Source organism: Penicillium cosmopolitanum, assembly GCF_028827165.1.
Source record: "Penicillium cosmopolitanum strain IBT 29677 chromosome Unknown utg000006l:49.0-5199605.0:1.0-5204138.0, whole genome shotgun sequence".
Taxonomy (NCBI): domain Eukaryota; kingdom Fungi; phylum Ascomycota; class Eurotiomycetes; order Eurotiales; family Aspergillaceae; genus Penicillium; species Penicillium cosmopolitanum.
This window is the reverse complement of record NW_026622676.1, coordinates 276,023-289,230: the sequence shown is the minus strand read 5'-3', so window position 1 is coordinate 289,230 and position 13,208 is coordinate 276,023. Positions and strand designations below refer to the sequence as shown.

At 49.9% G+C, this 13,208-nt stretch overlaps 5 protein-coding genes across 5 annotated transcripts; 2 read left to right on the top strand and 3 right to left on the bottom strand.

Annotated features, from left to right (window-relative positions):
- Window positions 1-667: 667 nt before the first annotated feature.
- On the top strand, window positions 668-1,987 carry N7509_004622 (uncharacterized protein; the record flags this gene model as incomplete). The annotated part of the gene is made up of 1 exon (XM_056629259.1): window positions 668-1,987. One exon carries the CDS (start codon window positions 668-670, stop codon window positions 1,985-1,987), a length of 1,320 nt encoding a protein of 439 aa, XP_056488561.1.
- Window positions 1,988-2,623: 636 nt separating this feature from the next.
- Window positions 2,624-4,372, top strand: N7509_004621 (uncharacterized protein; the record flags this gene model as incomplete). Its single annotated transcript, XM_056629258.1, has 2 exons — window positions 2,624-2,880; window positions 2,956-4,372. 2 exons carry the CDS (start codon window positions 2,624-2,626, stop codon window positions 4,370-4,372), a joined length of 1,674 nt encoding a protein of 557 aa, XP_056488560.1.
- Window positions 4,373-5,908: 1,536 nt separating this feature from the next.
- N7509_004620 (telomere repeat binding factor family protein) lies at window positions 5,909-7,317 on the bottom strand (the record flags this gene model as incomplete). The annotated part of the gene is made up of 3 exons (XM_056629257.1): window positions 5,909-5,954; window positions 6,010-7,146; window positions 7,199-7,317. The coding sequence occupies 3 exons, from the start codon at window positions 7,315-7,317 to the stop codon at window positions 5,909-5,911; spliced, it is 1,302 nt and encodes a 433-aa protein (XP_056488559.1).
- A 58-nt stretch (window positions 7,318-7,375) lies between these two features.
- N7509_004619 (uncharacterized protein) lies at window positions 7,376-8,727 on the bottom strand (the record flags this gene model as incomplete). Its single annotated transcript, XM_056629256.1, has 2 exons — window positions 7,376-8,499; window positions 8,667-8,727. 2 exons carry the CDS (start codon window positions 8,725-8,727, stop codon window positions 7,376-7,378), a joined length of 1,185 nt encoding a protein of 394 aa, XP_056488558.1.
- Window positions 8,728-9,637: 910 nt separating this feature from the next.
- Window positions 9,638-11,348, bottom strand: N7509_004618 (TMEM165/GDT1 family protein; the record flags this gene model as incomplete). Its single annotated transcript, XM_056629255.1, has 3 exons — window positions 9,638-9,705; window positions 9,771-10,671; window positions 10,728-11,348. The coding sequence occupies 3 exons, from the start codon at window positions 11,346-11,348 to the stop codon at window positions 9,638-9,640; spliced, it is 1,590 nt and encodes a 529-aa protein (XP_056488557.1).
- Window positions 11,349-13,208: the final 1,860 nt, after the last annotated feature.

Genomic DNA, 13,208 nt, shown 5'->3' with positions numbered 1-13,208 from the left:
ACTACTCATATTCACAAAAAGCTGAGTCCCATGTAACTCTTCCAGCGCTCACGTTATCCATCTCGGTGTGATGTATGGTTATCAAAATAGCACACGGCGCGCCTTCTGTCGTCAATTGAAAAGCTTCCAGAGACAATGAGTAGCTCAAAGGAGTCCTCGTCATCCCAGCCACATTTTCCTTCGGTTTAAGACTGGGTAGAACAATGGGCTTTGTCTTAAGGTCGGGAATACGAGTATTAAACTTCATAAGCTGACCCTCAACCGAGGTGGGCTGACTGTCAGAAATCCACTGTTGATTGCGGCGCCTAGTGGTGCCTGAAATATTACTGTATCCGAAATGAAAATGAGTAATTTATCTCCCTTTCAGATCTAAAATACTCGCCTACCGAACTACCTGCAACCAATGCATGACGTACCGCTTTGTTGGTGGTGGTGGTGGGGCACAGCTGAATAAATCCAGTGCAAAAATAGCGGGGGCGCAGCTTAGTACTAGAGGCTGGGCCAAGAAAATTGTTGATTTTAATCCTTCCATGATCCATGCCTAGGTGCGGTCCACCTCCATTCATTAAAGCTCGCTTCTGTCCTTCTTCCGCTTTGTCGGCTGATACTCAACTTTGAACACCTACAGACAAAATCCAACCCGCTGCGTAACACAACAGAGAGCAAAATGGAGTCTCTCATACCAATCGGCATAAACGAGTTCGTTCAAATGTCAGATATCGATGCGGTCCATTTATTTGGAACTGTGTTTCCAAAAGAACTGTCGCATTTGAAGAATGCACATGTCACAGTAGAGTCCTCCACAGCAACAGCATTGGGACGGTTGGGAGAGAACGAGAACGAGACACCCTCAAATGTTCTTTACAAGGAAGATTTCCCGGAGGTTAATCGCACACTTGTCAGCATGCTGGCGATCAAATGGGTGATCGGAAACGAATATACATCTTTTACAGCCACCCAGAAGACCAACAAATTATCAGAACGTTCCTTCCAACGCCTGCGCGATTTCTACAACGATCGTATACGCACTACGGCTGACTTGCATTCGTTGTTGATTGCCATGGTGATCGATGACATAGGCAAGGATCCTGCTCTTTCAGAGGAAATGGCCCAACTGGGTGTCGACGCGTCCTACACGGATCATTCTGATTTGGTTTACAAAGCAGCACAAGCGAAACTGATTCCATCTCTGAATATTATCCCAGCCAACTCCCAACATGATGTTCTCGATTGTCTTCATATTGGTTCGAAGTTGAATATTTCCCAGGCTGTCCAAGGAGAATGCCCTCCGGCGAGCCTCGAAATTCTATCACACTTGCAGGGCAAAGGCAATGGTGTTAATCTCCGAGCTATGGTGACATTCCTTGATGTGGCTGGAGCAGGAGGACATGCAGACACTCGCAGTTGCATTGTGATGGGCGAACCTGTTTTCCAAGCATATATGTCTGCCCTGGATTCTTTCGATCGCTTTTCTAAGGGAACCTTACTGTCACCACGGGAATGCTACGACCATATCCTTGATACCCGAGCAGAAAACCTCCGACAGCTAGGCTTTGAGTTTCCGGCCGATGCAAATGGAGCACGGGCGCTCTCTCGGTTGCTTTGTATGGGTCGTGTAACTACCAAGGAACAAGCCTATCAATTTTACCAGGCACTTGATCAACTCAGTCCCTCAGCCAAGAAAGATCTTGTGAATGGTCTCAATGTGGACGGTATTGATGACGGGGTTGCTATTGTTCCATACTATGCTCCTGGTCTGATCGCCGATGCCCTCAAAGGTACAGACAAAACGGATGTCATGGTTATTCCAGTTCTGTCTGCATTTTTCCGATTTTTGGCAAAGGTTTTCAACGGATCTGAATCACAGCCGGGAGCTGCAGGTGGTATGATTGAACACGACTTGAGCTTTGTGCAGGACACAATCAAGAGCAGCAATTTTCGAGACAATCCTACGACATTGGATAATGTTTCGCTTCCGTGGAAGTAGCGAAGATCAATGTCGAAGTCGATTTAATTCTTGCACTGGGTGACAACTTCGAAAGCGTGTATTAATGATCTATGGCTAAAGTACTAGTATGTTTCTCTTCCAGGTTCAAGCAACACTTTGTATATACAATCCTCCACCTGCCAGTACATGTATGAACAGCGCAGTCAGTGGAATGTCTACTCCAAGCACACTCTCTTCGGAGCATCCAATTGATTCCAGTACTATTAGCAGTAGTACTAGTATCTCACTGAGGTGAAGATCAGGCGGAGCTGGCTCATAACTGAGGGACTACTCGTATATTTCAAGGGCCCAACAAGCCCAACCCGCTGAAAGCCCTAATTTAATCCGTAGACCTACTTGTAGACGAAATGAATCTCGCCTATAAAACCTAAAAGTCAATTAAAATTAAAAATTAAAATTAAAAGAAAAGTAGACCCACGAGTGAAGTCAAATGGCCACACGTGACTCCCCGTGTTTGAAGCAAAAAAAAGAAAAGAAAACTCTGAGACATCCCCATCGGACATCAAACATCTTCCGGCACGGTTCTCACCCTCAGGATTCGAGTCTTTTTTTGGAAAGCAAAAGTGCCAAGTTCCTAATTCTCGGCACCTCCTTGAAACGAATCGGTCACCCTTGATGGATTCGCCCAATGCCATGTCCGCCCCCTCTGCAGCCAAGACTGACCAAGACATCGTCCCGCCCAGCATGGACTCCAAGCAAGCTGTGATCAACCAGGACGATCGCGAATTGCTAGATCTTGGCTACAAGGCTGTTTTGGCGCGCGGATGGGGCTCCTTCGACAATTTCGCGTGCTCATTCTCCGCGTTATACTGCATTGGCGGAATTCGCGTGTCGTTCTACATCGCGCTCAGCGCCGGTGGACCTGCAGCAATGTATGTAGACTCCATTCGCACTGCATGATATCCCCTGCAGAACCTGTGGTCAGTAGCTAACTATATCTGTTACAGGTGGAGCTCTTGGCTTTCCGGTAGCATTCTCGCAATCATCACCGCCGCATGTCTCGCCGAGGCTTGCTCCGCATACCCCGCCGCAGGATCGATCTACTACTGGGCATTCCGATCGTGGGGTGGTGGACAACTTGGTCGCTTCGTATCATTCCTTGTCGCGGCATGGACGCTTGTCGCCTGGACAGCTTTTCTGGCGAGTGATTCTTTTGGAGTTGCCAATTACTTGGTTTCCGAGGTCCTGGTCTTTGATCCAGAGACGACTTTCCCGACTGATGCCTCCGATGTGCGCGCGAGAGCCGTCGCTTGGGCATTCTCTTTGCTGTTCTTGGCGATCGCGACATCGCTGAACTTCCTGCCTTCGCGCATGTACTCTTGGGTATTCCGGGCCGGAGTCATCGTCATCATCATTGATATGCTGCTCAACTTTATCTGGCTTCCCATCGGTGTGGCCAAGACATACGGATTTCAAACTGCCGAGTATGTCTTCACGTCTACCTATAACGGCGGCGAGACAACTCCCGGTCTCAACTGGGTCCTATCCTGGTATCTTGTCTCGAGTTGTCTGGTTGGACAAGATGCGTCCGGTCACGTCGCTGAAGAGACTATCTCGGCGAAGAAGGCAGCTGCTCAGGGTGTGTTCTGGGCGACCGTCGCATCTGCTGTGTGTGGTTTCCCGATTATCATTCTGTTCCTATTCTGCATGCCCTCCATCGAGACCTTTTACGACACCAGCGCACCCCAGCCATTCATCAACATGTACGCCCTTGCATTGGGACCTCGGGCACATGTGGTTATGACAATCATCTCCATGATCGGCGCAATCCTCAACACTTCCATTTCCTTGGTGGCGGTGTCGCGACTTGTCTTTGCCGTGGCTCGCGATGGCGTCTTCCCATTCAGCGATATTCTCTCGCGAGTGTCCAAGTCTAAGCAGCCGCACAATGCCGTGATTTTCATTTCGACGATTGCCGCGCTTCTTCTGTGCACCCAATTGCCCTCCCAGGTCGCGTTCTCCAGTCTTGTCTCCACTTCGGCGGCAGGTTCCATCGCAGCATATGGCCTAGTCGGTATCGGTCGTACTTTCATCACTCGCAAGTCTTTCCGACCTGGGTTCTGGGATCTGGGCTGGTTTGGCGTTGTCGCTGCTGTCGTCACATTCATCTGGAACGGATTCTCCTTTGCGGTCCTCTGCGCACCTCAGTACTCCAACAGCGCCATTGATGGCGACTCCAGCCTGTTCAACTATGCGATCGTCATAATGGGAGGCGTCACTATCATTGCGCTACTAGAGTGGTGGCGCAAGTCCAAGTCCGATTGGTTCCAGCACCTTGAGTCTGGCGCCACGACATCCACGGCTGATGGCTCAGCGACCCCGGAGAGAAAAACCGAACCAGCCTCTGAAGCTATGGCTGTTTAGTCTGTTGTCAAAGGCTCGGTTACTCTCTCGGCACATTTTGATATGGTCACAATATCAATTAATCTCACGGTAAGGTATGGCTTGGATTTTGGTTTCCTAGCCGGAGGCCAGGGTAAGTGAAGGATTAGACCTAGAAACACGCATGACGGGTGTTCGAGGGCCGACTCGAAGGAGTGGCCTCGTTCTGAGATATTACCGTTAAAACTTGATCTGGACAATACCAGCGAAAGGACATGCCTGTTTTACTTTCCCCCTGTTCTCTATTTTGGTCGTTGCATCCGCGCCGTGGGTAATGGGTCACCAACCCCCTCTACCTGCGGGGTGGATGCTACTAACGGCTCGGTCTCTGTAGACGCGGTTTACAGCTCGGTGGCCTTGTCAACTTGTCAAAGACATACCAGGGCTATCCATTCTCTTGCGATGCCAGCTGGTCCCATTGAGAATGTACGGATCGAAGGATCAGCCGATCATTGGACGCAGCAGGACGGACCACTATCTCAATTGTGAAGTCTGTCCGGCCTAGCTCCCCATTCCCGGTGGCAAGGTTCATCAGAGATATCTCCTGTTGAAACCTCTGATCACTGGGGATCGATCAATCCTGGTCTTTATGTCCGTGCATGTCTTGGTGATAAAAGGCACCCAGCAAACAAGTAAGCCGCGCTTCGTAGCCTTGTAGATATCAATCGTAGAGATAAGAGCAAATATAATGGTATGATGTTTTTGACCCGGCATATCTATAGAGGCTTCAATCGCTTCCGGGATGTAGCCGATCCAAGCGTTTTCATAGGCTCGTAAAGTACCACATTTAGAGAATTGGAGCCTCGTTCTAATTGATACATCTAGTATCCAGATCAATGAAGTATGTGCTTCGATGTGAATGATACGCCAAGGCAGCGATCGTATGGTATTGTCGTGGTGTGCTGGGTGCTTGCCCGCCGAGCCACAGGCACAACATGGAAGGTGCCTTCCCTTTCCACGCACATCCGCCATAACTTTTCTTCCATTACGTTCAAGTTACTCTTCACATCTCTTTCTCTCTCTCTCTCTTTTCTCTCTCGCTCTCTCCAAACTCCATTCCCTCCCGGAAAGTTGACCAAAGAATCTTATGCCAATCGAGAGCCTCTTTCCTCGTTGACCAGCTATCATGGTCATTTCGAACACATTCATGGTTTGTCTGTGATCTTCTGTGAGTCTCCCCCTAGTTTCCATCTGTGCCACGCTCTTCTATTTCCGGAATCGGTATGGATCGATATCGATCAACTTGAACTAGTAGGGAAATGAATAGTCTGATGCTGCTAGTTTTTTTGCGGGCGAACCCCGAGGGCCATATTAGGTACTCAATTGAAAATGTGCCAGCAAGGACCGATAAATTACACCGAAGAGAATATGTACTCGTAAAAGAGAAAACCAGACAAATCCACCACCCAATTGAAAGCAAACGCTACATATACGCGTGATTTGAAGGGGAAATAAAACGAGCCTCCAACTCTGGCCACAAGAGCCATTTCGTTGCTAAACCAAAAAAGCAGCTCCAACTCAGGATTTAATGAACTCGAAGTTCTTCGGCAACGGCGTACCCTCTCTGTAAAACAATGGATTAGTATTCATCATGACAACTTTGCAAAGGGGTTGCATACCTTTCACACGCCCTCTTGAGATTTCTCGCCCTATCCTTCAAATTAACCTGGGTCCGACCTTGTAATTTTGGACCCCCTTCCGACCTCGGACAAATGTCGTCTTGCGCCTTGATCTGTGCCCAGGCGCTGCCATGTCGACCAATAAGTTGAATGAGGCGTTCGTTTTCATCTGCCGTCCATCTTCTTCTCATGTTCGCAGCTGTAATTGTAGCCGACGAGGGATCGTTTGCCTGGCTCCAGCGAGACTGGCTCGGTGGTGGGTTCACAGCTTCGCTTCGGGCACGGGCAATTCGAGAAGACTCAGGTTCGGGTGATTGGACTTGTGTGGATGCTGGCTGCCTCGACGTTTTTCTCTGGGTCTGGTTGGTATCACGGGTGGCTCTCAAGTCATCGTGGAGCTGATCTGCCGCGCTAGAATCCTCATCCGTGGTGTTTATACGCTGTCTCTTGTTGGATATTTCGAGAAGTTTGCTGGCTCCATTGGAGACCAAAACCATCTTGGACTCGGGTGGGTCAAACGCATCATCAGAATCATCATTGTCAGAGTCATTCTCTACCTCGTCGTGTCGCCTCTTCGCTGTCTCTTGTTTTGCCGGGCTTTTTTGAGACATACGCTTTTCGGTAAGCTGGCTCTCATCTTCGGAGGAAAAGTTGATTCGTGTGCGGTGTTCTTGCTGGTCGAGAAGTGTACGTCGTTGCTGTGGCTCATTGATTGACGTGAATTGGTTCCGCGGTGAGGAGTCGAACCAGCGGCCCCGGTTGTAGTTTTGACGAGCCCGCTCGGAACCAGGGGGGCTGGTTGATTGCATGAGCTCGTAACGTCTGTAACTGCCCAGGTCCAGCTCCTCGCCGTCGTTGAGGAGGGTGTCATCGTTATCATGAGGTGGATATTGCATATCCTCGTCGGGTGTTTGGGCGATCTCCCGAGGCATAGTGACACCATGAGGGTTTCGAATAACCTCGCCAGGGGAAGGCAACGATGCATCGCTCAGGTTTGGCGGTTGAGAGCTCGCTTCTGGCACGGTCATGTCTGAGAAAAAGCCAGTCGTATCCCCTTCCGGTCCTTTGGCCGTTTCTTGCTGTTGGCGCGCTTCCCGGCGCCTCTTGAGGAAATCCATATTCCGAGCGAGGTCGTTGCTAGAGCAAAGTCAGTCATGGGTACAACTTTGGATTTGGGTATTCAACATACTGCTTGGATGATTGTCGTCTGTGTGTGCTCTTGGGCGTCGGTTGCTTAGCTGGACTGATTGGGGTACTGTGTTCGATGGACTCCTGGGAGATCTGCTGGGGTGGAGGAGGAGGAGACATAGGAACGAAAAGTTCGTTGTCAGAGAGATCATCCTGATTGCTGCGTTGATGTTCCACGTTAGGGGGAGTAGCGATCCGCCGTGCTTCGGCTGGGCGTCTGTTCCTTCTCAAGCTCGTCCTCCTCAGCACTCTCCCCGCCTTCAATCATCTTCTCGACGTAGTCCTTGACATCTTCAAGTTTTGGCTGGAACTCCAAGTCCCGTCGAAGTTCTTTGTCACGACTTTGAACAAAGCGAGCGGTGCACACGAGGAATCGGCTCCAGAAACCGGCTTTGAGGCCTTTGATGTTAGGATTTCCATCATCATCGTGCAGAGAATAATCCAGCTCGCTGAAACGATCACTGACTCTGTCCTGGAATCGGTCTGGAAGACGACCATTCTCGTCTGCGAAAGTCCCCGGGAGATTGAAACCACGCAGAGAGCCAGTGTCCGAGGTATACCCATCGCCGTAAAACACGTTCTCCAAGACAGAACGGGCATCAAACCCTTTTCTCTTTTCCTGCTTTTCTAGTTGCACGAGTGCAAATTGTGTTCGAATCTCCAGGGCCATTTCAAAGGTTGGTCCTGCGGCAGTGCTACCTCCGATCGGAATAGACTCCTTGCCGTTGACTATTCGGCTCAAGAAGGGCGCGGGGAACTGGCTCTCGAGAGTTTCAATCGTCTCGCTAAGAGACTTTGAGTCTGTACTTTCCAGGAGTATGTCTAGGGCAAGACGGGCACAATTGGCCCTGTGCAGGGCAGGCGATGGACTCCATGGCCGAGCCGCACCTTTCGGCTGCACGATTGGAATGAGCTCCTGGGCCTCGGTGACATCGATAAAACGCTCAGAGCCAAAAGGTTTCATCTGGGAGAGTAATTTGCGGATTGCTGGTTTCAGGCGCTTGTTTTCAGTGTTTCGTGGATTGGCGAGCTTTTTAGCAGCGTCAACAACCGGTCTGGCATCAGGGGCGTTGGTTTTGAGGAGACTTAAGAGGCGATCCGAGGCTTCTTGCAATCCCGGGAGCTCATCAATCATAATAATGGGCTCGAGGTCAGCATCTTCGGGGTCGGAGTCCTCTTGAGGTAAGAATGTCGTGCCGGAGATATTACCTTCGGGTGACTCGGGGACAATAGAAGTGCCGCTCGCGAAATTTGATTTTCGGTGAGCTTTAGCAGGTGAGTTCTCGGCCACGGTACTCAGGCCTAGAAATGTTAGATATATTCATATTTGTGGAATGTCTCAGGAGGATGGTAGCGTGAAGAACCAAATCGGCAGGGGAGTATAGTAAACAAGCAGGATAGCAAAGCGGGGGCCCGGGGGCGTAATCGGGGGTACATAAAGGCAAATATGGATTGTCAGGGCATGGTACTCACGGTCGGTACTGCCAGTTCCCTTTCCAGGAGCCGGATTCCATCTTGTAGATCGATCATGAGCTGGGTCGTCGAGCTCACGACTCTGGCTCCTCGTGACCCGGCCAGGCTGGGGGGGCTCCCCCTGCGATGCGCGCCATCCCGAGGGCGGTGGGCCCAGCGCGTCCGATAAACAATCACCAGATGCAGCGGTGCCACTGAGTGTGGGGTAAGAAAATGTTGCGAAATAGACGTGTCGGACAAATGACTGGTTTTGAGGAATTATTTTGGATGAGAAATGATGCGAAAAGGTGAGGGGGTGATGAAGTTTAAGGCTTGGAGTGTCGCGATGAGGGTTTTCGGGGCAGCGAAGTCTTCGGCGCCGGATTATCGTATTGTTCCGGGTTGCCAGCCAGTATAGAAAAAGACGAATTATGACATCTCAGTCACCAATAGGGGGATATCAGTATTAATAGAGAGTCGAGGGGGGCTCTGTATTCCTGTATTTCTTTATTCCTTTTTTTCCCAGAGATTTTCCCAAAGCGTACGTATGGGTCGCCCGATTAGGGATGAGGGTTTAGGGACGAGGGTTTAGGGTTTTGCCTGAATATTCTGGCAGCGAAGTGGGAAGTCAATCTTGCAAGTTGAATTTCCCGGGATTTATACTCGAAATAAAAAGTAGTTCATGGTACCCCGATATAACTCGAAGTACTCGATTTACTGGTACCATTGCTCTTTAGAACTTGAAGCTTGGAACCTCAGTATCGAATCACACACTTGTGTTGGTGCCTTGATGCCTTGTATTCTATGCCAACTTGGAACTTGAAGGTATGCACGAATCGAAACACACAACTCTAATCCAGTATTGGACATCTCGGTCATGGTAAATTATATCATTAATAAAAATATGTCACAGAACGTCAAATGATGACTTTTACACCTATGCAAGCCCCCCAAATACCCAACAAAAGTACAACCGCCCAGATGATTTTCAGAAAATGCCTTCAATGAGATAGATGACGCCGAATACAAGGAATGCCGCGGCACCGCCGAGGGTAACTGCAAATTAAAGATATTAGTATTGAAGCGGAAACAGAGATAAAGAAGTGAAAAGAGTGACATACCAACACGCATGCTGACACGACCCGCAATCGCACGACCACCGATAACAGCGGCGGCTGTGCAGATACCGTGTCCGGTGATAGCACCAATTGTTACCCACCAGTAGTCCTGGCCGGCGGCCATGGCGATGGTGGCGATCTGACTACGATCACCCCATTCACCGAGGAAAGTCATAACAAAAGTTTGAACCCATGCGGGGCTAAGAAGAAGAGATAGAAGGTTGCTGACGCCTGACATGCACTCCTGTAGGCGAGGCTGAGGGGATGAGCCACGAGACGAGGATGAGGAGACGCTCTCTGGGGGCGAAGGCAGACGGTTTCCACGAGACTTGGGACGACCACCAGCGCGACCGGCTTCCAAGTTGTGGGGGGTGACGGAGGAGCGGCGACGACCCATACGGATCTGCTCCTGTTCTTTCTCTTCCAGCTCCTGTTCCACCTCCCGCATTTCCTCGCCGACGCCCTCGTCAGGGGACATCTCGCGGCCTTCCTTGAACATCTTCGCGCCGAAAACCAGGAAGAGGATGGCTGCCATGAACTTGGTGACGGACTTGGGAATCAATGTGGGGACAGCGTGGCCGAGGACAGCGGAGAGAATGGTCATGGCGATGAGAGCGGAGAATGCGGAGGTGAAAACGACCAGACGGGGGTGGCGCATAGCCATCAGCGCGGCGACCAGGAAGGTCTTGTCTCCAATTTCAGAAACGATGATCATGGTGAACGCGAATAGAAGCGAGTGGAGTCCATCGCTCTCCTCCGCAATGCCGGTGTTCTTGTCGTATGTCGTTGACGAGCTAGCGTGCGAGCCCGATCCGTGCTCAATGGCCAACGGATCATTGTTGACTTGAGAGGGGGGCTTGGGGTGAGGGATATCGTGGGGCTTGTTGGGTAGATCGGCCGGTTTCTAGATAATAATTGTCAGTTATAGGTAAAGCAACGGAGTGGATAGGTATTCCGTACCTCGAGCATCCCAAGGGTGCCAGCTTCATCGGCTGTGCGGCCACCACTTCCAGATGTGCTGTCACTGTCCGATGAGAACTTCTGCTTCTCACTGTGCGGCAGTGGAGGGGCCTCTTTGGGGCTTCCGGGCACTTTCTCCGCATACTGGTTCTCTTTTCCCTTCAGCGATACGCCACCCTCAGTGCCTCGTGTGCCCTCCTTTGGTCCCGTTCGATTCGGGTCATCCATGACGCCGCCATTGGAATGCGGGATCACTTTTCCACCATCGGTGCTAAGGTGATCTGAAGAAGGGATCTTCGTATCAGGTCTGGAGGGTGCAAGTTCGTAATCATCACTTCCGACAATAGTGTTCCCGGTGATCTTGCGGTCGCGTTCTGCGCCAGTCTCTACCCACGGGCCCGCGTGTGGTTTGCCATCCTTCCCATCTACAGGGGCGTCCGATGATCCCTTGACGGCATTGCCTGAGGCATAAGAATCGGAGTCGGCGTAGCGAGCATCAAGTCCTGAGGAGCCATACGAGGCACGAACGGTCGGTTGGGCGTTTGGCTTGACGTCTGCCAAGGCAGTCGAAATGGCGGGGAGGAGAAAGAGAAGGAAAGGCGAAGATATGTTCAGCTTCATGATGCAGGGCGGAAATTACCGCGAAATGAGCGACGAGAGGGCGATTGCGACCGGAGGCCTTGAGAAGGACAAGTTGTAGGATGGTGCAAAGACAATCAATGCCGAGTCGGTTTTCAACGATGGCACGGGTTCGAAAAGAAGGAAATCGTAGAATGAGGCGAAAGCCAAAAAATAAAAATAAAAATCAATATTAAGACAGATCTATGGGGATCGGACGCGAGAGAATGAAAATGAACGATTGAATGTTTTGAGGCCGCAATTGCAACTCGCCTGCAAAGGGGTCGATGCACGTGACCCTTCAAGGCAGCCGGAAGCGGTGGACACAAGGCTGACTACAATACTATCCTGGAAGAGTAGATACTAGAATAGTATTGATCATTGGAATTCCTGGAAATTTCAAGTTAGACTCAATATTCATTCCCCTGCATGAGATTATGCACAACAGTAGTCTTCGTGAGACTGATGTGCTACCAAAGTGTTCCCAGGTTATGTGTGCCCTACCAATTGAAAGATATACTTCCATGTCAAGCTAAGCCAATCATCATGACTCGGAGATGTTGATTACCTACTACTTCACAATATTTTGATCTGACTCTGTACCCTGTTAAAAGGCTAATAGCACTAGAGTACTACTAAACATCTGCGTGAACAAAAAATAGAAATCATACCGTATCCTCGTGTGACGAATCACGGGTTTGTACTAGCCCTGGATTGGCAGCCTGAGGCACCAAACTGTAGTATCTTGTCCTCTCTCGTTTGCACGTACTCTCTTCGTCTCTCTCCCCCCCCTTAGTATTTTTGTTCAATGCTAATGGAATTTATTTCCAGATATTTGAGGACTAAGAATGTTGGAAGATGCCAGTGGCATAGCTATCCCATTATTGACCAGTTGTCGACAGATCGGGAACTTGATCTTCCACTACGATCAACTTACTACAGAGAACCTGAAGGCACAAAAGGGAGGCAAAGGATGATTGTATAGCAGATATCTAGGTATGAACCCATAAAATGGTTTAGATTGTTTCAAATGACACAACTGAATCCTCTTACTATGCCAAGGGAAGGAGAGCTAGTATAACACCTCACAGTTTGGGGCCGAAGGAACCCCCAGACCCGCTCAAAGCGACAAAAAAAAGTCCATGATGTATGCCAATTTGACCACCCACTGAGTAAAGCGAATAGGGCACATGTATTGAACTATTCGGTGGACAAGGCTGATATGATTGCTGTGCAGAGCCAGCTTTAGCTCCGAATTTCATATGGCCCCAACTCAGGAACCACTCTGCATCGGGCCAAAACACATCAATTTCTGGGCTTCTAAATGAAGTCTCAAGGGGCGGTTTTTAAAAGTCTCTCCGTATTAGCCCATCAAAGAAGAACTAGGACATTTCATACCAATTTCGGGGTAAGATCAGTAGCGACGCGGTGCAAAAATAGCACGGCCCCCACTCGTTTATCGGGGCCAGAGGGCGCCACCAATTGGCCCCAATGCCAGGGCCACCTGGACATCAGAGCATCGTATATGATGAAGAGTGCGAAGCCAAGGTTAATATTGCTCAAATCAAAGTAGGCCAAGCCCCGAGAGGTACATACACCGGGGCCAAACCCAATGATGGCGCATTCCATGCGACCAGACTATCGTTATTGCGATGCGAATTTGGGAATAGCGCCGTCAACCCTGCCTTGGGGCCGAGAGGAATTGGACCCAGATAGGAAGCTATATAAGTGAGAGGAATTTCACAGTTTTCTTCAGTTTTATTGCTTACTTTTGTCAACCACATCCGAGCGAGCTGGTCTCTGTTAACTACTAGTAGAACTTTCGTCCAAGTGACGCTGGCTGTTCAAAAGTTCTCTTAATTG